This window comes from Dipteris shenzhenensis, chromosome 12 (genome assembly GCF_047967505.1).
Source record: "Dipteris shenzhenensis isolate YYH24624 ecotype China chromosome 12, Dip_SZ_1.0, whole genome shotgun sequence".
Classification (NCBI taxonomy): Eukaryota; Viridiplantae; Streptophyta; class Polypodiopsida; order Gleicheniales; family Dipteridaceae; genus Dipteris; species Dipteris shenzhenensis.
This window is the reverse complement of record NC_141607.1, coordinates 50,797,361-50,824,897: the sequence shown is the minus strand read 5'-3', so window position 1 is coordinate 50,824,897 and position 27,537 is coordinate 50,797,361. Positions and strand designations below refer to the sequence as shown.

Here is a 27,537-nt window from a genome sequence, read left to right as displayed (position 1 = left end):
CTCTCTCTCTGTCTCCCCCCCCCCGAGAGTATCAGATGATGGACTGATCCTCAGGCTCTAGTATCTGGAGGACAGGCGAGTTACCCATGTGCTGATGATTGCCATAGGGAAGATGCGAGTCTCGTCTCACCAGCTAAGGATTGAGGCAGGGAGGGGTGTAGGCACACCTAGAGAGTAGCGGATTTGCAGGTTATGCACATTGTTAGTAGTGGAGACAGAGGGGCACTTCCTATGCATTTGCCCTGCTTACTATGAGATCCGAGGACGCTACCATTGCTTCTACCAAGAGGGGCGCGGATTTGGTCCAGTCATCCGATTAATCCATTTCCACGATCAGATGTGTGTTGGCCTCTTTCTGATGGAGATGTGGCGACCCAGGGAGACCCTGTTACATGAGATTGGACAGTAGGATGAGACAGTACCACAGGACACTGATGAGGCACAGAGGCACGCCACTGAGTTTTATGCCTTTGAGTCAGCTCCGGGACACATCGGAGTAGAGGATGAGGAGATAGCCGACACGAGGGCAGCTTGGGTCAACAAGCAGAGATGACATAGAGCAGCGGAGAGGTCGCCACATAGGATGACTAGAGCACGCACGATAGAGGTCCAGCCCATCGCTACTCTACTCAGAGGAGACTGGCCAACTTGGGTGTCACCCTTGATGTTGCCCATCGTATATAGAGATCCCAGAGGCCATGCCCCCCACCACAATGGGAGATAGCTCGACCAGATATGTGACATCTTTTCTTCCTATCGGAGAGATACCACAACTCATGGATATGTCCTTGGATCTTTTGCACTACCTACTAGAGACTCTTGAGAGTTCCATAGATTGTGCCTTTGAGTTTTGGGGTTTTTGAGATCATTAACTTAGCTTAGCACTAAGCAAGGGCCTTAGCGAGCCCTTTGCTTCAGCCCATGGTGGCTTGTATGAGTTATTTTGCTGATTGTACTTTGTCTCATAGGCCCGTGAGGCCACTTGAAGACGTTAATACAACTGTGTGTCTGTGTGTGTGTGTGTGACACATTGTAAGAGGCGGGCTTTCCTCGCACACAAGATGGATGAGGTGATCCAATCTTTTCAAGGGAGAGATACCACTGTTGGATGGTGGCTTCTATATGAGGGGAAGCCGCTTATATCCATCATAGATCCAGATGTCTGGCACACATATGTGAGCTTACTCTATGATGTCCCAATGTAGGCACCACCTGATATGTCCTCTATGTCGAGGCCCACTACTTGTCACTTGTTCACTGCACATATAATGTACAAGCTGCACTCCGTCAGCTCCATAACTGGTGAGCCTAGGATCATGAGGGGCTACGGACTGAGTATTCGCGCATGGGCAGGAGGTCCTGGCTCCGATTTTAGCACAGATGTTCAACCACTTTGTATGCTACAGCTTCCCACCCCCTTGGAGTACTACCACCACACAAAGTAGGGGATCCCATGGATACTGGGAACTATTGCACTCTTATGATTGGCCACACTTTGGCCACGATTTACGGGTCTTTACTAGAGAGGGAGATCAACGGCTACACGGAGGCACATGGGCAGCGGGCTCTAGGATAGGAAGGATAGTACTCCACCCTAGACCACATCTTTACCATGTGGGCTAACAAGGCGAAGTCGAGTACCCATAAAGATACGCTTGCTTTGTGGACTTTCGGAAGGCCTTCAACACTGTCCCACGCTCTCGTATGATCAATAGACTTTAGGAGATGCAGATTCCAGACGTCATGATTTCTCTGAGAGCACAATCAGAGAGAAACAGGGATGCCCTCTTTCATCGACTCTCTTTGGGCTCTACATTGATGAGTTCACATCCTTTATTAACTACTTAGGAGGCGAGGGATCACTGTTGGATGATTTGATGATACAGATATGGCTATACGCGGATGACATAGTCCTCATATTATCTTTGGTAGAGGGACTGTATAGACATTGGAGGTCCTAGAGGCATTTTGCAGAGAGAGACACTTGACAGTTAACCTTGGGAAGGCCAAGGTTATGATTTTCAACACCTCACATGCAATACTCCACCATCATAGCTTCACTTACTGAGGTGAATCAGTGGAGATAGTGCAGTCTTACACATATTTGGGGGCAGTCTTCATAGGGACATTTTTCATGATGATCCATGGAGCCAAGTCACACGAAGATAGGGGGCCTTAGTCCGACTAGAGAGGTAGTGCTTTTAGGTGCACTTTTAGGAGCCACCGACGAAAGGTTGGCTTTTCGACACCCTAGTGAGGCCGACTGCCATGTATGCAACACCTTTTTAGGGGAGTGATCTCTCGACGACAGAGTGGAGGAGATTTGAGTGGCTACAGGTAATTATGGGGTCTAGGATGATTCGGAGTACCCCCATCAAATAGTATAGGCAGAGTTCGCCATGACACCTCTACAGGTTGATGCCATTTTTCAGACAATGACATTCCTCTAGAGAGTTTGGGCCTTAACCCACTAGAGACTACTGAGATTGGCACTCGAGTCATCTAGATGGTTAGCAGAGAGCGGGCTTAGTACATTATGGTATGCACATCTATCCACATGGTTTGCCAATATCGGTATTCAGATGGACCAGCACTGCCTCTTCTAATACAGTCTAGATGAACCACCCGAGCTGATCCCACAAGATGAGATTAATCGTATCATATGGTTAGATCTCCTCCAACTCCATATGTCTTGGACTTGGGGGGCACTAGGAGTTCCCCACCAAGATCTAGTTCTATCTTGAGATTGTCGGAGGATGGACTCCTCATCAGACCCCAATACCTGGAGGATAGAGGATTCTCACATGCATGATGCACTGAGGATTGCCATTGGATAGATGCGGGTCTCGTCCCATCAGCCGAGGATTGAGGCAAGGAGAGCTGCAGGCATACCCAGGGAGCAACGGATCTACAGGTTATGCACGCTAGGGGAGGTCGAGACAGAGGAGCATTTATTATGTGTCTGCTCAGCCTACTATCAGATCTGGGGACGATACCACTGTTTCTTTGATGAGGGGCACGGCTTTGGTCCATTCTCATGATTGATCCACTTCCATGATCAGGTTTGCATTGGGCTCTATCTGATTGAGATGCGACGACACATTGCGATAGATCAGAGAGTAGCAGGAGGGGAACACACTTGCAGGAGCTTGAGGTGGACCGAGCACATCAACATGTAAGCCTTTGTGGGCTGAAGCAAAGGGCCCGGTATGGTTCTTGCGGAGTGCTATGCTAAGCTAACTCAAAAGCTTAAAACTAAAATCTGAAAGCTCAAAATCCAAAACTCGGTGCCGTGGTGGCATTTGCGCTTGTCGAGCCGTATCTCACTGTGACGGAGGACGTGGTCTCCTCGCCGATGGGCTATGTCAAGAGTGACGCCTCATCTCTGGTGGTCTCCTGTGAAGAGAGCTGAGACGGATCGGACCTCAATCGTGCGTGCTCTGGTCACTCCTCATGTCGTGTGCCTCCTCCTCCACCCCGCTATGTCCTGGAGCTGGCTCAAATGCATGTGTGAGTTTCTTCTTTTGATATACTTGGAGGAGCTGAATTTTTTTTTTCTTTTTCTCTTTCTTTCTTTCCCGTGTTAGCATTGATGCTTATATGCCTAATAATAAGTCCACGCTCAAGTAGTGAGTAATGTAAGCCCGTTGCACGCTTTGCTTGCTGATAACTTGCATATAAGGATGACCTGGCCCTTTCTTGACCTGACCCAATATTGGCAATGTCGGCCCCTGTTTGACTTTCTTCCTGAGCTCTCCATCCCTCATAAGCCCCTCTAGGTCTGCCAATTGTTGAGCCTTCTAGCTCACATGGCTGGATCTCCTTTGCTATCTAAGTGGCAGTCATATCTACTCTAGACCTGTTGCCTCGTATATGGCAGTGATTGTGCTGCCCACATAGCAGTGATTGTTCTGCCCAAGTGGAGGTCACGCTTGCTAGAATAATAAGTAGGTTAGGGGCACTTTTCCCTCATGGAGGCTTTTCCCCCTAACCATAGTTAGATCCCTAACTACGGTTAGTGGATAGGATAAGGTTTTGTCACTTAGACAAAACCTCACACTCTCTTGTAGTTTCACTACTCTTTTATTCAGACGTTTTGCTCACTCTTGCATTCTGCTCCCTCTAATCTCACATTTGGTATCAGAGCAGCACCTCTCGGACTTGCCTCTGCTTCCTTCTATCCCTTGTCCAAGCCCGGAATTCGTACCAGCAGTGCACCGTACAAGTAGCTTCAACTCGTCCGTACAACAGTACATGCACCTTGCAGCTTTTTGTCAGTACTTTGTGCGAGCATCCCGTATAGTTCGAAGTAGTCCATACAGCTGCAGTTGGAGCTCGTCATCCGTACCATTCTCCAGCAGTTTGTCCGTACAGTCCATATGACTGTACGAAACTACCGTACGCGTACAAGCACACTTGGGGTAGTTGTTCTGTACAGTTCACTTGCTGCAGGTGACTGTACAATCTCTGACATCTGTACCCCGCTCATACAAACTTCGCACCGTACAGCGTCGTACTTCGCATCGTACATTCGTACTGTCAGTGCACCTACAGTCGTACTGTCAGAGAGCCGTACATCTGTACTTCGCACGTGTGATGCCAATAGTTTGTACACGGTACGGATTTTTGTACCATTGCAGCGTTGTATACAGTACATTATCGTATTGTTTTTGTCCGTACAGCCAGCAAGTGGCGTTTATAAATGCACATTGCTACTGTGCATTTCCTTGGCGCACAAGTACATTTTGCAAGGAGCCATTGTTTGGCGGAGCAGATATGAGCACATTCAGTGAATTGGGCATTTTGCAAGATTTGGGGCTTTTTGTGGATTTGTCCCAATTTTAGTTCAATCTCACCCCAAAATTTGGGGCTTTTGGTTTTGCATTGCAAATTATTGCATAATTGGGGCTTACAAAGCAAACCTGGTTGCCAAAGGCTATGCTAAGAAAAAGGGCATAGATTATGAGGAGACTTTTGCTCCTACATCTCGGATGACCAGCATAAGGTCAGTTATTGCCATGGTTGCAAATTTTGTTTGGAATATCCATCAGTTGGAGATAAAAACAGCTTTCGTTAATGGGGACTTGCAGGAAGAGGTTTATGTGAAACAACCTCCTGGATTTGAACTTTCTGGCAATGCACTTCAAGTTTGCAAGTTGAATAAATCTTTATATGGGATGAAACAAGCCCCACGTGCATGGTATGCCAAGATTGATGCCTTCTTGGCAAGTAAGGGGTTACACAATAGTCCTACGGAAAGTACCCTCGACATCAAGAAGGATGGGGGGAATATTTTGGTGATCATTCTTTATGTAGATGACATGCTGCTTACAGGGTCAAATGAGGAAATAATTGTAGATTTCAAAGCTGAGTTGAAAGCTGAATTTGACATGACAGATTTGGGCATGTTAAATTTCTATTTGGGGATCTAGTTCATACAAGACAAGCGTGGCATCGTTATGTCTCAATCCAAGTATGTGCAAAAGCTCTTGGATAGGTTCAACATGCAAGATTGTAAGCCTATAGCTACTCCCATGGAGCCGGGGCTGAAGCTTACTATGTATGATGCAGGTGAATCAGTGGATGCCACACTTTACAGCCAGGCTGGTGGATGCCTCATTTATTTGTGCAATACAAGGCCCGATATTTAGTATGCAGTATCTCAGGTGAGCAGGTATATGCACAGCCCAAAGACAACACATTGGCAGGCTGTAAAACGCATCTTCCGTTATTTGCAAGGCACAAAGTCTTATGGCTTGATGTTTCCTAGGGGGGGTGACTTGCAGATGCATGCTTACAGTGATTCAGATTGGATTGGAGACTATGATACCAGGGAGTCCACAAGTGGTAATTGTTTCTTTTTGGGCAAAGCTTGCATTTCTTGGCTGAGCAAGAAACAATCTACAGTAGCTACTTCCTCATGTGAAGCTGAGTACAGAGCAGCTTTCACAGTGACAGTTGAATGTGTTTGGCTGCGTCGTTTGTTTGCTGATCTTCATCTCTTATTGGAGGGTCCTCCTCCAATTCTCATTGATAGTTAGAGTGCTATAGCAGTGGCAAAGAATCTTGTGTTTCATGCTCGCATGAAGCACATTGAGGCTCATTATCATTATGTCAGAGAGAAGTTGCATGCAGAGGAGATCAATATGATCTGTGTCAACACATGACTGCATTATGTGTTTTTAGCATGTGTATGTTCAGCCACATGAACTTAAAGCACATGTACTTTCTGCCATTTTTATGTTTCAGCCACTTGAATTTTCACCACATGTATGTTCATCCATATATATTTGAACCACATGAATTTTGACAATATGTGTTTATGCCACATGCCATGTGTAATTTGTCTAATACTTTTTGGTTCAATGATTACCCTAATCTGTCAGAATTTCAGGCACATGAATTTCCACATTATGTAAATTTAGCATGTGTATTTTCAACCACATGAACTTAGGGCAAATGTACTTTCTGCCATTTATATTTCAGCCACATGAATTTTCACCACATGTATGTTCAGCAATATCTATCTCAACCACATGGATTTTAGCCACATATGTTTCAGCCACATGAATTTCTGCCATATGTCTTTCTGCCACATGTATTTTTGACACATGACATATGTAATTTTTCTAACACTTTTTGGTTCAATGATTACTCTAATTCTATGTCCGCTATCTTTTTAGCAGTGATGGCTGATGACATGGTTATGTGTGCCTGTCGGATAGGATAAGGTTTTGTCACTTAAGACAAAACCTCACACTCTTTTGTACTTTCACTACTCTTCTATTCAGACGTTTTGCTCACTCTTGCTCTCACTCTTGCATTCTGCTCCCTCTAATCTCACAACGCTTGATTCTAGATCTGCCCGTGTGGCAGACTTTTTACTGCCCTTGTCACAGTCAACACATGCCCAATGACGAGCCACTTATGTGGCAGCCCAAACCTTGACCTTGTGCAAGTGTCAAGCCCCATTGTCCTTATATGGGGCTTGTATACATGAAGTAGAGAAGATAAGGACGGAGGTGGAGATGAGAGTGAGGGCTGATATGCGAATATATACACATACATATCCGGCATGAAAGACGTATCAATGTGTGATGAAAGATGTATGACAGTTGTGGTTGTTGTTGCTATAAGCAAGTATGAGAGCATATTCTATTGAATGATGAAGATGACAATTGCCATGCTATTGTTATTGTGTAAGTGGCAGCCCAAACCTTGACCTTGTGCAAGTGTCAAGCCCCATTGTCCTTATATGGGGCTTGTATACATGAAGTAGAGAAGATAAGGACGGAGGTGGAGATGAGAGTGAGGGCTGATATGCGAATATATACACATACATATCCGGCATGAAAGACGTATCAATGTGTGATGAAAGATGTATGACAGTTGTGGTTGTTGTTGCTATAAGCAAGTATGAGAGCATATTCTATTGAATAATGAAGATGACAATTGCCATGCTATTGTTATTGTGTTTGCTGCCCTTGAGATTTTTGATAGTTGTGACTCTCATTGAATTGAGGTTCTCATGTGTACGTCTGTTATGTCACATTGAATTCTCTATTTTGCAATGATATTTATCATTGGCCCCTTCTTTTATGTAAGTACATGAAGCATTCGAATAATTTTTTAATTGTATGATTTTCATATCAATCCAGATGCTTAAAAGTCACTAATATGAGTTGCTAATGCATTTGCTTGCTCAAAAGCGACAAACTTGCACGGTTGTGTGTGATTATGTATAAAATTAGGATGACTAGTTTGAGAAGTTGGCGATTGCTTCCCATAGAACTTATATAACCACATTATTTAACAAAAAAGATGCTGCATATACACGCCCAATTCATCTTGATATGAACTCCATTCCAATGATGTCAGGTCAGGGGATAATGCAAATCTTTTCCTCATCAACGATATTGTCCAAGATCCTCTTCAGGTATTGAATGTTCCTCTTCTTGATTCTCCTTAAATCTTATTAAAATGCAAAGTTTGACTTTGAGGTTTTTTGACTTGGTTCTTGGCTTTTTTACATATATTTTACTTTTCAATTTGTCAATGTAAGTAGGGATTGAGCATTAATGCTTCAAAAAGTGCAATTGTTCATAATTGAGTGGAAATCAAATTTTCTTTAAAATGTCCGTAATCACAAAGAAAAGCGAATGGCATTGCACGAAAAGTTGAAGTCACTCTTCAATATAATGTACTTGCAAGTTTGGCTAACCACCCATCATCAAATTGCAATTAGCCACCCAAGTGGGCCAAGTAGTGATGCTGTCTATTGTCTCCTAAATCATGTATTTAAGGGTGCGAGTAGCTCTGGTTGGGTTATGAGGCTTACCTAAGTCATCTTGGAGTTTATGGATCTGTTAAGCTAGAGTCCCTCTGATTGCCCTCAAAATATTCAGCCTTAAAGGCTGCAATATGCTGAGCAGAAGGTTAAGTCAAAAGCATATCATGAACATTAGAAGAGATTCCAAAATCTTTCCAAACCCAGCTGGCAGCTTATGCTTGGGTATTGATAAGAACATAAGCATAGCTTTGCTTACTAAGTGATTATTCTGGTTTTTTTCTCATTTACTCATAATTTTTCTAAAGTGCTTACAAGCTCCCTTATTACTTTGTTCTTTTGCTTGTTCTACATGTATAGTCTTATGAAGAGGTGCGTGCGTGTGTGTGTGTATCGAGAGAGAGAGAGAGAGAGAGATTATTAAAGTCTACTAAAGACCGATTGGTCTATGAGACTGATAGAAAACCTGGTACAATGAGCAAAAGGGTGGAGCTACTAAGCGAGCATCCTAACCCATGCTTGAAAACTTTGTAGACATAGTCAATGCCATCATCATACATATCGTCATCATCATCATACCAGATGTAATATGATCTGATACCATACAATACAATGCAACACACATATGGCATGAAACGTCAAGGTATGCCTAGTGACGGGCTGGGCCGTGTAGGCAAGAAGTCCGTGATAGATCGCTATCTGCTGTCTAGAGGAGTAGTCCGTCGTGCCCTCCTACCCTGAGCTACTAATGCCATGGAAGAGGCTAGCGCCAACCATGGTAGTTTGCGATGCCGTGCAGTGCAGGAGCCATAATCTCGCACGCGGTATAGATAAGTGATAGTTTGGAATGTCGCATCTAACTGCAAGAACCTGTAATCTCTCCAGTCAAGTCCACTCTTTATCAGATAGGTCTGGCCCTAGCAAGGGCTGCCATACATGCCCATAGGTCGAACCAAGGAGTTGAAAAGGAGAACCTTGGTTCGTGGATTCTGGAAATGCGAATGGAAGCACTGTCTCTCTAGTCGGGGCAAGGGAGGCGTATCCTCTACTCAGGTGGGCCTGCATCGCCGGTCTAATCGTGAAGATAGGGCCAGAAAATAGAACCCCCAGTTTTGTGTATGATGAGACAATGTCAACTGGTGACCTGTCAAAAGTAAACTACTCTCGGCGTGCAGTTGCTCTGGAGGTGTTGAAGATCATAACCTTGATTTTACCCAGGTTGACCTTCAAGTCATGGGACTCACAAAATCCCAGTAGTGCATCTAGGTGTCTCTGGAGCCCCTCAGCGGACGGAGCAACTAGCTCCTCCTAGGGTCCTCATAAAAGACTCAAGCTGATCTATATAAAGGCCAAACAAGGTTGTCGAAAGTGGGCAGCCTTGTTTGTCCCCAATGGTGCTCATGATCTCTCTCGAATTCTATCGGAAACCCTCTCGTATAGTGCCATAACAGCCTAGACTATCTCTTGGCCATAGGCCAGCTTCTTTAACCGCCTAATAAGACGTGTCTGTGGTACTGTATCAAAAGCTTTGCGAAAATCCACAAAACAGCAATAGACCCTATGCCTCCGTGCCCTGGCCTCCTCTATGACACTCATGAGTGTAAGTATGTGGTCCATGGTCCCATGATCACGTCGAAAACCTGCCTGCCCCTCTGCTTTGAGTCCCTACATCTCTGCATAGCGGCTAACCTCCATATCAAGTGCTGAGGCAAAGAGAGAGAGAGAGAGAGAGAGAGGTCCTCGGGAGGATTCACAAGCCTATGGGACAAAGTACAACAAAGGGAAAGAAAGTCATACAAGCCACAAGGGGCTGAAGCAAAGGGGGGGCTAGGGCCCTTGCTGAGTGCTATGCTATGCTAAGCTATATGATAAAGTGAGAAGCTGAGACTTAGTAGCCAAAACTCGGCATCGTGGTGGCTCTCATGTGGGCTGCAAAAATATCCCGGATTTGCTTTTGTCGGGTTGTCTCCTGCTGTGGTGGAGGGCGTTGTCTCCTCGACCTTTGTATCCAAAGAGCTATATTAAGAGTGAGGCCTCGTCTCGGGCAATTCCTCTAAGGAGAGCGGAGATGGTCGTACATCAATCGTGCGTGCTCTGGTCACTCTCCGTGTCGTGCGTGGACTCTTTATGTAATAAGGGAGTAGGGGTACTTGTTCCCTTTGTTAAGGTTTTTTACCCCTAACCTCAGTTAGAGGTTGAGTTTGTGGTTGAGTTAGTCACCACACATCTTTTTGACCCTAGTCAGGGTCCATCCTAGGGTTTTGTCTCTATGACTGTTGCTACTTTAGTCAATTATTGCTTGACTGGTGCAGGATAGGGTCTTGGATATCTGAGTCTCATAGACCCCGCCTCCCTATGTGGGAGGAGAGGTGGATGCCCGACGGGGGCCTGTAAGGAGTCGTCCATCTCGTACTACTGCCCACTTCCCCTCCTTGTGGGTGTGATCCCGCTGTTGCAACAGGAAGCGCCTCTCCTCAACTTGTAGTGGAGTGAGGTCCTCATCCATGGAAATCGCTGGCTGGTCTCGTAAGACTGACCTACGACGTAAAGGCGAAAGTCGTGCCTGGGCGTCGTGGAATTGTATGATCAAGGGCTGCTCTCGGTTTGGGTCCCTCCCCACCCGCCATGCTCTCTCAATCCTGTGCTCAGTCGCCCCCAGAGTAGTGGCCACGAAGGCCGTCGCATCTGCCATCAGTGTAGCCTCAGTGCGTGGGATCCCACGTACTCTGATGTTGAGAGCCTTACTGGCTCTCTGCTGCTGCTCCAAGAGGATAGCCGAAACGGTTACCCTTGCAGGTTCCCGTTTGGCTAGGTCGACCCATTTGGACATCTCCTCGATGACAGATTGCATGCTCGCAATTTGTGCCTCCACAATTGGGGTGCTCCTTGGGACTGTGCGTATAGCAGTGACATCCTATCGGAGCTGTGAGATCTCATGTCTGAGTCCCTAAATAAGGTCAGCTTGGTCTCGGATAGCCTGAGCCTGCTCCTGTATGAGGCGCGCTTGTCCCTAGGTGAAGCATGTCTGCTCCTGTGCGAAGCGTGACAACTCCATCTCGCGCTCTCGGACTCCCAAGCCTCTGATGGGTCAGCTTGTCCGTGCCCTAGTGGGAACTAAAAAGACTGTGGCATGAAAGTGTGACGATGAGATTGGAGGTTAGGTGATGACTGGGTGAGATGAGTGCGGTATGGAGATGACAGTGGCATGGATGAGGAGATCCTAGCAGGGTGTGGGAACGTGGGCTGATTGAGAGGCAGAGGGGAGAGAAAGGTCGAGGCGTAGTGTGGAACAGTGTATGACTTCTCCAAAGTAGGTGTCATAATCGGTGAGAAAACTGTAGTGGGAGACGAAGGGAGAGATGGAAGAGATGATGTCAGTGACAACCCCTCTATCCCAGGGTAGGATGGAGCAAACGATGTCATGGGTATGGGTATATCACTGTCAGTAGCTGTAGCTGCAGATGTGGAGGCTGTGGATGGAAGTGGAGCTGAAACTGAAACGGAGGCTGACACTAAAGCTGACACTGAGGCTGGCGCTGAAGCTGAGGCTGAGGCTGAGGCTGAGGATGAGGATATAGCTGAGATGGAAGCTGAAACTGAAGCTGAAGCTGAAGCTGGGGCTGAGGCTGAGGCTGAGGCTGAGGATATAGCTGAGACGGAAGCTGAAACTGAGGCTGAGGCTGAGGCTGAGGTGGATCCTGCCTTCGCTTTGCTATCAACTCCGAGTCCACTTCGGTTGTAGCGTGTGTTCACATCCTCGAGTTTCAATTGTGTTTATTTCTTTGTTTTGATGTCGTCTTTCTTGGCTGCTTTATCCGTATCTTTGCCACCTTTCCCCATTCTTTTTGGCTAATCCCGTGTTCGGTGCAGGAGCAGAAGCGGGAGCATGAGCGCCCCCCCCCCCCCAATGGTGAAGCCCTCTTGGCTTCATGAAGCCGAAGGCAGGATGTGTCCGTCCAGCGAAGGCATCTTCAAGGTGCCGGAAGGTCGGAACCCTTCACCAACCCCTTACTATTGGGTCGGTCAACCAAGGGTAAAGCCAATCCTGCTGACTATTGAATTGGTTAATCAACGGGAAAGCGAAAGGCCGATCAGAAACAGCACACGGGAAGGGAATCACCCCCTCCTTCATTACTTCTTACCACTCAGGGCAGATAGCCGAGTATGTGAGCCGGCTCGGCCTCATCTCTCACCAAACCATTGGGCTTGCGCGATGATCTTCATCCGTAGGTCATCCTGTATCGTTGAATTGAGCACCTACATTGCATAGATTGGGTATACAAGCGCAAAGACAGCATATCGGAGGAACGAGGACAACATATCGAAGGAAACGAAGACAACATATCGAAGAAATGTCCTCGTTTCCATCGGGCCGAACATCAGATGCTGGATATCTCACACGTAGGCTTGTCAAAGTAGTTCAACATATTGTTGTGCGTGAAAGAGATGGTGGGACTATCAGGGGCATTGCTGTCCCACCCGGGGACCTGTAGAGGGCCCGAGAAATGCCTGCCTGAAAGGAGGGAGAAATTGCATTGCTAGGAAGGGCGGGCACGCCCAGTCCCGGGGGCTGAAAAAGAAGGGGAAGTGAGAGGCTATGAGAGAGGTCGACGGACGGGGCTGTAGGTTGAGGCGGAGGGAGCAGGGTAGAGTAGAGCTGCAGCGTGGGGGGGGGGGGGGGGGGGCTGTGGGCTGGAGCTGAATGGCGAAGGGGTAGGGCGAGGAGGTAGCATAGGGAGGGGGCTGTGGGCTGGAGCGAAATGGCGAAGGGGCAGAGCGGGGAGGCCGTAGGCTGGAGTGAGCTGGAGGGAGAGGAGGTAGTCAGAGGCGGGCTGCAGGTGGAAGGTGCAGCAAGGCGGAGGGGCGGGGCTGCAGGAGGGTGTGCAGCCAGGCAGCGCAGCGGGTAGAGGAGCCGGAGAGAGAGAGAGAGAGAGAGAGAGAGAGAGAGAGAGGGTGCGCAGCCAGGCAGCGCAGCGGGTAGAGGAGCCGGAGAGAGAGAGAGAGAGAGAGAGAGAGAGAGAGAGTCTATTAACATCCAGTGGAGACCAAAAGGTCTATGGGACAGCAAGAAACCCTCTAGTACTTTTGCTTTAGGGAGGGCACATGGCAGCTCCCAAGGAGTGCAAAAAGCAACCCATATTATTTTTAGAGTACCTACATGATATAGAGTAAACAACCATACATCAGTTTAAGACTGAGAGTCTTTTGGTTTTGATTTAAACTCTCTGGTTAATGCTACGCCTTCACAGTAAATGGCCCATTTTCCATCCTTTCTGGCAGCCCTGACTGTAGCTAGTTTAGTTGCCTTAATCTTGAGTTGAGCTTGTGTAAGCTCCTCTGCTATCCATACTTTGATGCCCTTTAGCTTGTAAGATTGTCGAAGAAGCTTGACCCGCATATCTTTTGACTTTAGTGTAAGGATTGCACGACCTCTATAGTGCAAAATAGAAGCTGGCCTGGAGTCGTCATCATCCTGCTCATCATCATTCACCCTTTCAATGTTGGGCAAGCTTGCTTTGATCTTTGTCAATATTTCACTATATGTGTCCTCTTTGTACCAATCTTCTGGGAGTCCCCCTATTCTAATCTTCAGCGCATTATCACATCTAGCTTCGTGTTCCTTAGTCTCTGCTTGAATAGCTTGAATATCAGACTTACTTGCTTTGTTGTTCACTTCCACAATCACTTCCTTTTTAGCAGTTTGTACTTCAGTATGAACAAGATCTTTGACTGTAGAGACTTAGCTGCGGGGTAGGGGGGGAATCCTTATAAGATTTTACAGCCTCATCATTTACTGCTTGCTTATCTAGCCCTTCTAGAATGTGAAGTCGGACCTTTACTTCTGCCAGCTCCAATCGCAGCCCTCTCACTCCCTGCTGTAGATAAAAAATCTGATCTTGTTGCCCGAGGATGGGTTGTTTTGAGCCTTCTTGTTGGTAATTCCGTGCATATGGAGAGGGTGTCATGGTTGCAACTGTAGAGTACCGAGTCTTGATGGATGTTGAAAGAGTTGAGGGAGTTGAGGGGGACTTGGAGGAGAGGGTAGGCCAGTCCATAATTGGTTGTATGTTGAACCCCCTAGCTAAACCTAACCCCCGGGTTGGGTTGGGGGTTTAGCCCGACTCGGGGTTAGGGAGAACTAGGACTAGGTACGGACTGGAGGTATGGAGAGGTGTTGACGGGGGGAGGTACAGATGTACGACTCCGAGCTGTGGTACGGACGACAAAGGCCAAAGGTACGGGGAGAGGGGACTATACGAGGAGAGGCTGTACGGACGGAGAGCTCCGGGAGAGGCTGTACAGATGGACGGAGAGGCTACGGGAGAGGTTGTATGGACACAGAGAGAGAGAGAGAGAGAGAGAGAGAGAGAGAGAGAGAGAGAGAGAGAGAGATTAACGTCTCTGAAAGGCCAAACGGCCTATGAGACTAAAACAGTTGATACATCTGCTAGTGTTGTCTCATCAAAGAGAACAACAAAATAAATAAGCTGAAGGCTGCTTGCTACTAAAGGTACTTACAGTCAGAGGGACTGCAAGTGACCCAAAACTAGTGAAATACCAAGCAAGTATTTACTAAAAGTACCAATTGATCAGCATAGGCAGAAAGCTAATCAATAAAAAGGTTGCACTCTTCTTATGTCAAAAATCCCAATCATGGGCAGCTCTAGGATCTCATAACTCGGTGCCACACGTTTCCGGTGTTTGGCAATGATGGCACGGATCTGATGAAGATATGGGTGCCGGGCACGGGGTCTTGGGGGCCTGGGCCTCCGTGACCTGGATATGGCGATGGCTCGGTCCAAAATCACACCACTAGAGTGTGGCAATCTGCCTGTGTGTGATAAGGTGGTGGTGGCGCCAGGGGTTTCTGATGGCGGGGAGGGCATAAAACTAGCTGAGGTGCTCGCATGAAGAAGAGAGAGAGAGAGAGAGAGAGAGAGAGAGAGAGAGAGAGAGAGAGCAGGCACCACATTAAAATAAGGCTGCCCCCCCCAAAGGTCTATATTGCAATGGAATACTCTTTTACAACTGGCTCGCAGAGGAGAATGAAGCTGATACAACTTGGATTCTCGTCCCTCCTCCATCGCGTTCTCTTGTAGAAAGATCCCAGACCGCCTCACGACTCCACACGTCACACTCAAGCTGTGATAGGTTTGTTTGTTTGCATGATGCCACGTAGTATCTTCTCGTAGCTCCTAGAGCCAGATCAGCTCAAGACATGACACCCCACCATAACCGTAGTCACCAAAGTCCACAGAAAATGACACCAAGAACTAAAAGACCTCCAAAGATCATTTCCAACAATCCACCCAATGAGCTGAGGAGGGATTTGGTTTCCATTCTAAGAAATGTATCATTTGTCCCTGTATTGAGCGCTGAACTTAAAACAGCCATACCATATTCCTTTTTCCTTTTCTTTGCAAGCCTCTATGGGCACTCACTGATGTGATGACCTTGCTTCTTACAATAATGTCATTTACCTTTCTTAAAGGCTTTGCAGCATCCTTTTTATCCTTCCCACCTACATATCCAGAAGCACTACAAGAACCAAAAGTACTGCGAGAACCATGATTGTGGTAATGTTTAGGTGGATATTTCTTTTTGCCCTTATCTTTGGCTGAAGACACTTTCTCCCCACTACAAGAATGTGATGCAATACTCTTTCCTATTTGCTCCTCTTGCAATAAGAGTGCTACCAACTGTAACTCTATAAGACGTGGATTTCCCCTCATAGAAAGATTGAACAACGTGTGAAAAAAAGAAATGATTCCGGTATGGAATTCAAGGTAGTGGATACAAGTTGTGCATCTGGAATAACTTTATCAATATTCAAGAGTTGCTCAAGCAAGTCTTGAATTCGAGTGACATGTTCCTGCATGGAGTCTCGTTCGTTCATATGCATGCCATCAAGCTCCTTGCATAAAATGAAAGTCTAGCCTCATTGCGAGCTTGATACAAAATATCCCAAGCTGATTTTGGATGCCAGCAAGACCCGAGGAATTATGAGTCTCTTTAGATTAATTGAAATCAATGATAACGCTTGGGTATCATGAGTATCCCACCTCTTCTCAAGAGTAACAGCTATAGGTGCTTGCATTGGCGCTTGACCACCTGTAGCAACTTGTTGTTGCCCTTGTTGCCCGCCCCATGCACCACCACCGCGACCCCCTCTTCCTATGGAGGATTGCCTGACGCAATTTGATCGGGATGGGCTTCATCACCTGTGACATAGTCCCATGAATTCTTGGCAAACAAAAGATTCCTCACCATGAAACTCCAGAGAGGACAATTGGGGCCATCCCAACCTATCCTCCCGGGAAAGCATCTGAAAGACATCACTCAGATTTTGTTGCGCCATCTGAGCAAACAAAAGAGACAAAGAAACTCAACCAAGTTCACGCGCTCTGAACACTTTGATCAATCAATCGAAATCACTTCCAAAGCAACACTTGGCTTGAGGATGCACCTCAAATCTACAAAAAAAGTTCCGAGCTAGGATATGTATTACAATCTCAAAATTCTTTCTCAAAAATTAGCCAATGGTTGGCTCAACAAGGTATAAACCAAACTGAAAATGACCTCTGTCTTGAACCAAAAACCCAATTCCTCTCAAGGACGTAAACGGATGATGGGTGAAGATAGGAGCTGACCCATTGCACGATGAAGTAAGGGTGGGAGTGGATTTTGGTTGTATGGTTCAACCCACAGTCAAGGATTTGGGACCAAAACTAGTATATATCACCAATGGAGTTGACGAGTGTTGGAAATGATTTTTGGAGGTCTTTTAGTTCTTGGTGTCATTTTATGTGGACGTGGGTGACTAAGGTTATTGGGGGGTGTAATGTCTTGAGTCAATCTGGCTCTTGGAGCTACGAGAAGATACTACGTGGCATCATGCAAACAAACGGACCAATCACAGCTTGAGTGTCACGTGTGGAGTCGTGAGGCGGTTTGGGAACTTTCTACAAGAGAACAGAATGGAGAAGGCTCTCTCTTTGTTTGTCCAGCCTATCTTGTTTCTGATGAGAGTTGGTAGCATTTGTTGCAGCTACGCTTGTGCATAGTTTGAGTCCTAGGTTGTTTAGATGAGTCTATGTCGTAGGGTTTGTAGTTGAGTCTAATTTGTACTCCGCAACAAGGCTGGTCGGCTTGAGCTGAGTGTCCATGAGAAGGTTCTGAGTCTCGAAAAAGATTTCAATAAAGCTTCCTTATTCTTGCAATCCTGTTGCAACTTTATGTGTAAGGATATTCCATGCAAGCTGTCGATATTTTATGCAGTTTTAAACTCGTGAGCCTTCATATGTCCTCTCTGTTTTTGGTGTTACGAGCACATGCATATTGAATTATGAGCATATATCATGAGCATATCTCTTCAATTTGCCAACAATTGATATCAAAGCGGAGCGTTCATCTAGTGGCCTGTGAATTGTCGTAAGTGTGCGGAGTTTGCAAGTTCTTATGGAAACCTGGAAGAAAGACAAGTCAGATTTTTCTGCTATTCAGTTCAATGGCAGAAATTATGTTGCATGACAGTTGGCTAATCTGATGCACAAAGGTCTATGGGGAGTCGTCTCAGGTACCAACAAAAAGCCAAAAGATAATGAGCCAGACAAAGTCGCCCTCTGGATACAAAGGAATGAGAAGGCCATTGGAATCCTAGGTAAGGCACTCGTGCCAGATTACTTTCATCATTTGGACGTGTCCAAGATCCATCTGATAACTGGACCATATTAGAGAGTCTCTTTGGAACAAAGATGAAACATTCGAAATCTTTCTTAAAGCAGGAATTGTTCTGTTTTTAGATGGGTGAGACTAAAAGTTTAGGAACATGCTTGAATAGACTAAATCACTGATGAATCAATTGAGTGCTTTAGGCTGTAAGATTGATGAGGAGGACACGAAGGCTATCTTGTTGTTTGCTATTTCACAACGATATCCATAGTTGGTGCAGATATTTGGTGTCAGCTCAGAAGACCTTGAGTTCATCGACCTAGTCACACTTTTGATGAGTGAGGATGAACGTGTCTTCATCTATCGGAGAGCCAGCCTATGTTGTCAAAAGTAAAGACAGAAAGCACACTGGGAAGAAGGTCAGCAATAAAGGGAAGGAGATGGTGAATGTTCATATTGTGATAAAGAAGGCCACGATGGGAAACATTGTTATAAGAAAGCATTTGATTTACAGAACAAGAAAGACAAAGCAGGCACAGATATTGATTCCCCTCCTACTGAAGAATTTGCAGCGCTCGCAGTGGAAGATGAAGATTCGAGAGTGGATGATGAGTGGGCATTTTGAGGTCACACAGTACTTTGTCTTGCCCTATGTGGTGGCATCTTATGTTCATGGTCTTGCCCTGTGTGGGTGACCAGCAAAGAGCTTCCCTGTGTGGGTGACCAGCAAAGAGCTTTGCCTTGTGTGGGTAGCTCGGTTTTTTTACTATCTTAGTTTTTGTGTATGTTGAGCATGATTGGGCATTTTTTACTTGCAGCTATGTTACCTCTTGGGAAACACGCACTTTCAGTGTCAACGAGACAACTGAAACATGGTATTTTGATAGCAACGCCTCTTGCCATATCACTTCATGTAGGGCATTGTTTGACAAGTTATTGAGTGCACCTATTGGCAAGAAAGTCTCATGCGCCAACGATTCTTCTTATGGGGTTAAAGGGATCGGAGAGCTTTCACTCACAGCTGTGGATGGTTCAGATCTTCGCATTGAGGATGTCTTAATGTCCTAGGGATCAAGAAGAATTTACTTTCCATCTCTTCTTTCTTTTAAAGAGGTTATAAGGTCATCTTGAGGATGGCAGATGTACAGTACGTGATAGAGAGCGAGGCTATGCCTCGGTGTTAACAAGCACACTTTGTCATGGGTTATTCCAGCTTGATGCCTACAGCTTATGTTGCTGCTACCTCTGCCATGCAGGATGCAGAATTATGGCATGCCAGGTTTGGGCATGTGAATTATGGCAGCCTTATGTTAATGCAGAAATTCTCGTATCGAGGCCCCTCATAAGCGTATATGTGGGCTGTATTTTGGGAAAAATGCATAGATTCCCAAAAATGGTGCTGTTCGTGCCGCGAGAAAATTGCAACTCATACATAGTGATGTTTGTGGTCCGATGCGGACACCATCTCTTGGATGTCATCTATATTTTGTCACCTCATTTATGACTTCAGAAGATTTACTTGGGTGTTTTCTTTAAAGGAGAAATCTGAAGTTTTCACTGTGCTCCAGCACTTTGTTGCCTTGGTACCAAGGCATCTCGAGCATAATGGAGTGGCTGAGTGCTAGTCATGGAGATGGGGAGATGCATGATTAAGGCAAAAGGGCTACCACAAATTTTGGATGGAAGCCATTATGTGCTCAATTCAATTCTAAATAGGTGCCCTACAAAGGCGCTTAAGGTTATGACACCTTATCAAGCTTGGTATGACCATAAGCCCGATGTGGGTTACTTTCGTACATCTGGTTGTGTAGCATATGCAGATGTGCCTCCGGAATTATGTGGCAACCTTGATGATAAGGCATAAAAGTGCATTTTTATTGCTGCAGTGCATTGTTGTGAGTCGGCTTGGGTCAGAAAAATACTTGAGGTAGATGAGCCTGATTATTTTGAGGATGCACGTGACAATGTGCAGGCCATGCAAGTGGAGTTGGAGTCCATTTAGGAAAACCAGACGTGGGAGTTGATGGATTTGCGTGTGGCAAGAAGGCAATTGGAACGATAGGTAGGGGAAACGGAAATGGAAAGGGAAATGTTTCAGGATTTTCGGAGGGCTGAGAAATGCCACGTCAGCAAGGGGGTTTAGAAAAGGGGGTTTTGAGATTACATTTAGCACAATGAGCACAAATTTAGAAATTAGAATGCTACAGCCTACAGCCTACCTGTTACTTAAACATAGTGCAGAGTACATACTACAAATGTAAAATGATTGAATATTTACTTAACATTAAATCTGAATTTTGAAATCAATGAAAAATGACGAAGCCTGAGCAAGTAACAAGTACAAGATGCCAAATGGCAATATAATATATATCATATATGTCTGATGTCAAAATTACAAAACCCAAAAGCCTAGGCTATAAGCGTTAAGGCTACATCAATGATCAGAATCTAGATACGTGGCTCATCCATGATCCATGGGATCCGCATCGTCAAGGCTCAGACTCAGGCTTAACCTCCGCCGCCGCCTCCAAATCATCGTCCTCCTCCTCCTCCTCCTCCTCATCATCATCATTATCAGTAAGGGCATCATCAAGCTTATGATGTTCTTCTTTGATGACAAGTTTATGTTCACTAAAATCCATGTCGTCTCCCTCTTCATCCTGAGCGTCATCATTTGGAGGCATGGGTAGTTGTAATGGCTGCAGCTTCTTGACCATGCATGTGACTCCTTTCAGCCATTAGGTAGGAGAATATGGGCAGGAGTGTCGAGTTAAGATGAACTGCGAGTATGTGGGTAGAGAGGAGAGTTTAGAGGCTGGTACTGTGCAAAAACTGAGCGTTCAGAGAAAGAAAAGTGAAGTGATCTGAAGCAGGTTTAATCCAAAGTTTCTGACAGCTGGTCCGCAATTTACTGTTGGACTAGTCTGCAATTTCTGTGGGCTGATTCACAGGTATTGTGGGCTTCTTAGGAGTCTATAGGTTCTTAAATTGAAGAATGTAGGGTCCCTAAAAGTCAGGCTCTCTGTCCTAGGAAAGAAAATTCTAAAAGCAACCCAAAAGCAGGGAAAACATAACCTCTAGCTTTGGAAACCCTCATAAGAGCTCCAAAAACAAGCTTTTTCTAGGGTCTTTAGCCTTGCATAGGGCCTCCCAAAAGCAGTAGCCAGGAAGAAGAATCAGTCGCGGTCACTAGCAGGCCCTAATGTGGTGTCCCTGCTGAACCTACTGACAGATTGACTCCACCATAGCCTCCAATCTGCAGTTTGCTAACCGCCTAACCTCAGTAGCACCTTCAGTGAAACACTCACTGCAAATTACGTTATCTGATTCCATATCAGACCATCCGCTATCCCACAGCTGCATCCCAACACTCAATCAATGTTCCAGCACTTAGCAATCGAATACATAGGCAGGCCTTCAGCAATCACACAACCTTGATGATGCCGTCCCCCTGTCCCCCACCTATGATTGACTGGCACAAAAGTCTGCAAACGACTGCGCATAACTACAGCAAACTAATTTGCACCAGATCCAGGTGTGTTCTGCAACAGCAAACCATGCACAACGATCTACCCATCACTCAGCACTAATTTGGAATGAAACTAGGCAGGCTCTACTTCAGCAATCATGCGCAACAGAATAGTCTGCTTCACAACACCCTGACATGGCTGTGTGAACTGGTTTCCAGCCAGTTGCTCAGCCTTCCAGTGGTTCTCTCTGACCAATGTACAACCCAGCACAAGTAAATCTCAGCCTAAGGTGATTAAAAATAACCTGATGCAACCGATAGATCCTCTAGGATGATTTGCAGTCAGGCTGGTGCATCCCCTCCTACAGGCTCGTTTAGGGCTGCTTTGATACTAGCTGTAGAATCCCCTCACGGATCTAACCTTAAACATAGTTCAAAATAGCAAGCAGAAAAACAACAATATAATCAGCAAGCGACTCACCTCCCAGCCACCCCTGAGCGCAATTAGACTTCCACATGCCCATGTCTATAGCTCTGGCATCCCATACAACCAAAACTTGGTCCCAAGGAACCCTTGGCAGAATCTCGTGATCCACCATGTAGATGGCAAGAGTCTAGGCTCTAGATCTAGACTAGACCATCCAGTAGTGTGTGCACATTGAATGCTTTCACAATAGCCTTGGCCACTCTTTTAAAAAGAGCATCCTGCTTTATAAAAGCGTCCTTGGCTAAATATAGCCAACTGGCGCTTTGCTACCCATGTCCTCTAGACCCACATTAGCCTTCTTTCCTTAGTCCCAAGGCCCCCCTAACCCTATTGTATTAAGTCTACTAATAAGAGGGTTAAATCCAGGCACATAATGGTATAGTGGATGAAGAGCGGCAAGAGAATTGACAGAAGGGCCTGTACAGGCCCAACTACCCTTGGAGAGAGGGGTGTGGGGAGAAGGAGATGAGGAGGAAGCAGGAGTGGAGGGGCAGCGAGAGGCTGCTGAGGCAGAGTGACGAGCAGAAGAAGGGGGAGGGAAGAGGTGGAGCAATTGTGATGGGTTGGGCTAGAGGGTTAAGAGCTCAGAAAGTCGATCTCATTGTGAAGGGTCTTCTTTCATTGTATTCAATCTTGTCTAGGAATGTGTAGATTTTCTGGTACGGCATGTGATTATTTTTGCGTGGTTTGGTCGCCTTTGCTGTGCTGTCTTTGTACAAGGGTTGAACTCATCTATATAACAATTATTCCACTAGTCACATGGTTTATGGTATTTGCCTGGTTAAGCATGTCATGGGTCTAATGGGTCCAAATTTGGAGTAGTCTTCTTGTTGCGCAATATAAAGTTTTTTTTCTTACATGGGAAATGTGTTGTTGCTTGTGCAGAGAAGTCTATCATCTTTAGAACTGACGAATGTTGTCTCAGTTACCTCTACTGCAGTCTCAGGCAACTATGCCTCTACATCTGGCAGTCAAGAACAGAAAAGGTTGGTGAGTAAAAAAGGCTTCTTAAGTTATGTAAGAAAACTCTGAATGGTTCTCGCTTAATGTTAGGATCCTGATTATGACATCTCTATTAAATCATTTCGATTGGTCATTAGAGTGGCAAGTTCGATTGGAGGAAAAAATTTAGCCTTGGTAATCTGGTGTTGAAAGAGGAATTGCTGTGTATCTGTAGAACTAAGGGCAGGGAAGAAGGAATAAAGGCAGTAGTTCAGCAGCATGCAGTCAACTCTGAGGACTTGTCTTCTTTCAACTCAAATGATGCTGATGATGTGCAGGTTTGTCATAGTTTTTAAACAATCTGCACTGTTCTTTTTCAATGGGTTATTTGTGGTTGCTTTCCGATGTAATTTATTCAATCATGGCAGTTTGGAGGGAGAAGACCTGATGAACAGGCGTCGACCGATGTAGGCACCTTTGAGCTTGTGGATTGCAAACAGGTGTCTTAAGTATCATTGTCCTTAATCACTGCATCCACAATAGAAGAATACCTCGTCATTTTATAATTCAGGTGGCCAGTAAAACTTAATGATTCATTTTGCTTATAAGACCAGTTTTTGGACAGAATGATGCCCCACTATTAGCATGGGGAAGAGCTCGTCTTCCTCCTTTGGAAGGTGAAGAGGTAGTGTAATACTTAAGCTGGAACTACTCTATGAAGTCCTCATGCTTGTATGGAAGCTCTTTGCCTTCACGGCTTCATCTCTTATATTTATGTATATGTAGTGGGCTACATTTCTAGACAATGAAGGGCGTGTAGTCGACTCTAAAGCACTGAGGAAAAGGATATTTTATGGTGGGCTTGAACATCGATTACGTCGCGAGGTTTGTCATTAGAAACTTTGATGCTCAGAGTCCATAGCATACAAAGATTTTGAATTTCGCGTCCCTTTGACTTCTTTTGTGGTGGTTTTTCATGATATGTAGGTCAAATTTATGCAGCTTAAACAGCTTGTTGTTTCTCTAAATTTCAGGTCTGGAAGTTTCTGTTGGGGTACCATCAGTATGACTCTACATATACAGAACGAGAAGATCTTCGTGCCAGAAAATATGAAGAGTACAAAGTCTTGAAGACTCAATGGCAGGTATGCTTTTCTACAAAGTCTATCACTGGACTTTTGCTTGAGAGACCAACAACTATGAATCGTTGTACCACGTCATATTTTTGTCTCCACCCTCCATTAATGTACTTGCCCCTAGGTGCTTGGTTAAGTTTGAATCAATTGTATCTCTTAAATTAAATGTGGGGCATCAATAAAAAATAAATTCTTTTATCTAGGTTTAAATGGAAAGTAAGAGATTTTCTTGAGGAAAATTATATGGAATTCATGAACATGTTTAAAGAGCTATGGAATTCATGAACAGGTTTAAAGAGCATGTTAAGAATTGCTGACTAGAGGTCAGAAAAAAAAGGTGGAGGCAATGGGAAGAGCAATGAATACATGGTGAAGAGTAAACTCCTACTGTGTTTAGTGTAAAGTCACAGCTATCAAAAGGTCAAGTATAATGTCCCCATACTTAGCTTACCATGCTGTATATTATTACATCATAGGATTTATTGTCCATACTAGAGGCCTTTTCCAAGGTTTTTAGAATGAATAGTATGCAGTCACTTTTGGGATGATTTTTGTGGTGCCTACACCTTAATAGATGGGATAAAATCGTCAAAGATCCACCAGTTCTTTCATGTCAAAGACGGTTGCCAGATGAGCTTACATTCAAAGACACAACTATCGCATGGACTTGAAGTCCTTGTCATTGACTACCTTTTCTCCCAATCTATGAAGTTGAAATTGTTTATTGTAGTTAGATCCTATAAACTAGGCACAATTGGTCTTCAAGAAGACGTTGCTATCGGATTCCAACTCCCTCTCCATATCAAACAGTGTTGGAAAAGGTGGCAGGATCCGAAATATATAGCTTCTTGGATGGCTTCAGTGGCTATAACCAAGTGCAAATTGCTCCTCAAGACCAATCAAAAACAGCATTTGCTACAGAATGGGGTATTTTTGCATATAGAGTCATGCCATGCAAATTGGTTTATACCGTACCTTTGGAGAACAATATCGACATAATATGGATCAATGCATCATCTATAAAATAGGTGCCTACTACAATGCTTCTATGCTAGCCAAAGAAACACTACTGGATATTCAAATTGCTTTGAGGAATGCCTTCCCTTGAAGGTGTTGAGAAACTCTCGACAGAATCACATATCCAATAATAAAGGTATACTAGAAAACCTGAAGAAGCCTCCATTAGTGGCCATCTTCAAGTTACCAATTTACCAAATCAAATTGAAGTTGTGATAAAAGTAATTACATACAAATTCCAATCTGTAGTCCAAACAATGCTAGGTAGTCTTATCGAATTCTCTCCACGATGGATCAAAGGTTGTTAGCATTCACATTCCCTACCACTGGTGAGTCTCCGATCACTCTCTCCTTATAGGTGGAAAAATTTGTATGATTCTTTGAAGCAACGTGTCCCATATAAGGGATTTTTCATTCGGTAGCAAAAAGAATTTCAGGATGAAGAAACCCAGATGCATGATTTATTGAGGGAAGTCACGTCTTAAAATGAAAACACGCCCCTAATAATGTCGCCAAGAAGCCAATATATTTCAAAGGGTAAGCATTATTCGTCCTTGTTAATCTCAACATATCTTGTAATGAGATCATCCACTCCAAATGGCTGGCATTTTGATAATGTATGGCCTCATTGATTTTCACAGAAATGCATGAGTGGAGGAGCATGAGCTTGTTTGCGCAACTATGGGGTAACAAACTCTACATAAGGACACATGCAAGTGACAATAGATCTATAGCGAGTCTTTGAGACATCCCTGAGATATAGAACCTGCTGTCAATTTTGAGAGCAGGCTAAATAAGGCTTATGAAATCATCACTCTATATCAATATACATTTAACTATTGACGTGATGAGACAACATTAAAGTCCCTACAAATGTCACCCACAAGCTTAGAGATTCAAGGGAATTGTGGCCATCCTAGAACGGAAGCAAGTGGTACCGAAATCTTAAAATCATTGATAGATTCTTGCCTTTTTCCTACCTAAAATGAGCAATATCGAGCAATGTTTCTAAAATCTAGTAGTACTTTATAAGGTGGAACTCTCTCTCTCTCTCTCTCTCTGCGCCCCCCCCCCCGGAGGAGGGCTTCATCCACCCACTAGGATACACATGGAACCTCCCCCACTCCATGAGGATCTCGATCGGGCAGTTTCGGGTTCCATCACATCACCTCTGTATAGAGTGTGGTCGAGCGGAGGGCATACCCAGAGAGGGCCGCATTTGTACCTTGTACGACTCTCGAGAGATCGAGTTAGAGAGCATTTCGCTTTAAGCACCCGAGGCTGATACCATTGTCTCTTCAGAGACGGCTTCGGCTCCCTACCCAGTTTCTTGTCTTACCCAGACCAAAGGTCTTTGGCAGCATTCATTCATGAGGCCGTATGACACAAGGAGCGTTTGCTCAGAGCACTTAGGTAAGATCATGTCACACATCCAGACCCCACTTTAGTGCAATTAATTCCATGGGCCAAGGCAAGGGACTGAAGGTTAGAGAGGGGTAAAAATCCCACTGCTTAAAATAGCTGCATGGGCGATGTTTGGCAAGCTGGCTTGGAAAGCAAACAAAAAAAACGAAATTTACTTTCAGGGCTGGGTTTTGGACCACAGAAAGACAGGGAGAGGCAAGTCACAGGCTGGGAAAGTGCCCTAGGGCCACTCTATCAAATCGCCTTGCTGGATTTTAACTACCAGAGCAGTCGGGGTGCTCTTTTAGAGCTGCCAGGACAGACTTGGTTGGTTTCTATCGTGCCAGGACTCTTTTAGAGCTGCTAGGACAGACTTGGTTGGTTTCTATGTTGCCAGGACTCTTTTAGATCTGCTAGGATGGACATGGTGGTTTCTATCTTGCTAGGACTCTTTTAGAGCTGCCAGGACAGGCGTGGTTGGTTTCTATCCTACTAGGACTCCTTTGGAGCTGCCAGGTTAGAATTGAACAGCCAGATGCTTGACAAGGGTTGCCATCGAATTTTGCACAGGACTGGGATGCCAATCTGAGTCATGAACTGATTGCATAGCAGGATGGAGTGCTGTTCCTGAAGGCCGGTTTCATATACCAACAAAGATAGCCCTCACTTTTTTCAAAAGGAGTAAAGGAAGGAGCAAAGGAATGCCATGCAATAGTCAGTATGACATGGATTGCAAAGACTCTAGGGATGCTTGGAAAGGAAAAACAGTGAAGGAAAATACATTCAAGATGTGCAGGAAAGGAAAGAGAAGGTTTCTGAAAGAAAAACAGATAGAGCGGTATGAACAGCTCAAGAAGGAAAGCCTCCATGCAATGAAATTTCAGATAAGATTAAATACCTCTGCCGTCTATGAAAGATGGGGGAGACGAAACGGGAGAGAGAACACTCCATCAAAGCTAGAAATATCGTAACGAGAGATCACATTGAGAATGGACTGCGGATTTCAGCTCATGGAAAGACACCGGACCTGCACCGGACCTATAAGATTTCCATAGAGATGCTGAAATGGGGAGGATGGGAAAAAAAAAACTCTCACGATAGTAATGATCAAGGCAATTGAAGA

At 45.1% G+C, this 27,537-nt stretch overlaps 1 protein-coding gene across 2 annotated transcripts in view; it reads left to right on the top strand.

Annotated features, from left to right (window-relative positions):
• Window positions 1-27,537, top strand: part of LOC147896354 (uncharacterized) — a 55,282-nt gene that overhangs the window by 12,724 nt on the left and 15,021 nt on the right. Inside the window, exons 6-12 of one of the 2 annotated variants that reach the window (XM_087382401.1) lie at window positions 7,879-7,936; window positions 22,801-22,901; window positions 23,093-23,195; window positions 23,286-23,324; window positions 23,483-23,542; window positions 23,644-23,742; window positions 23,892-24,002. In XM_087382401.1, the coding sequence (XP_087238527.1) occupies window positions 7,879-7,936; window positions 22,801-22,901; window positions 23,093-23,195; window positions 23,286-23,324; window positions 23,483-23,542; window positions 23,644-23,742; window positions 23,892-24,002 (571 nt within the window). Of the gene's footprint in view, window positions 1-7,878; window positions 7,937-22,800; window positions 22,902-23,092; window positions 23,196-23,285; window positions 23,358-23,482; window positions 23,543-23,643; window positions 23,743-23,891; window positions 24,003-27,537 lie in introns of both variants that reach the window. The other variant, XM_087382400.1, reaches the window with a different exon arrangement.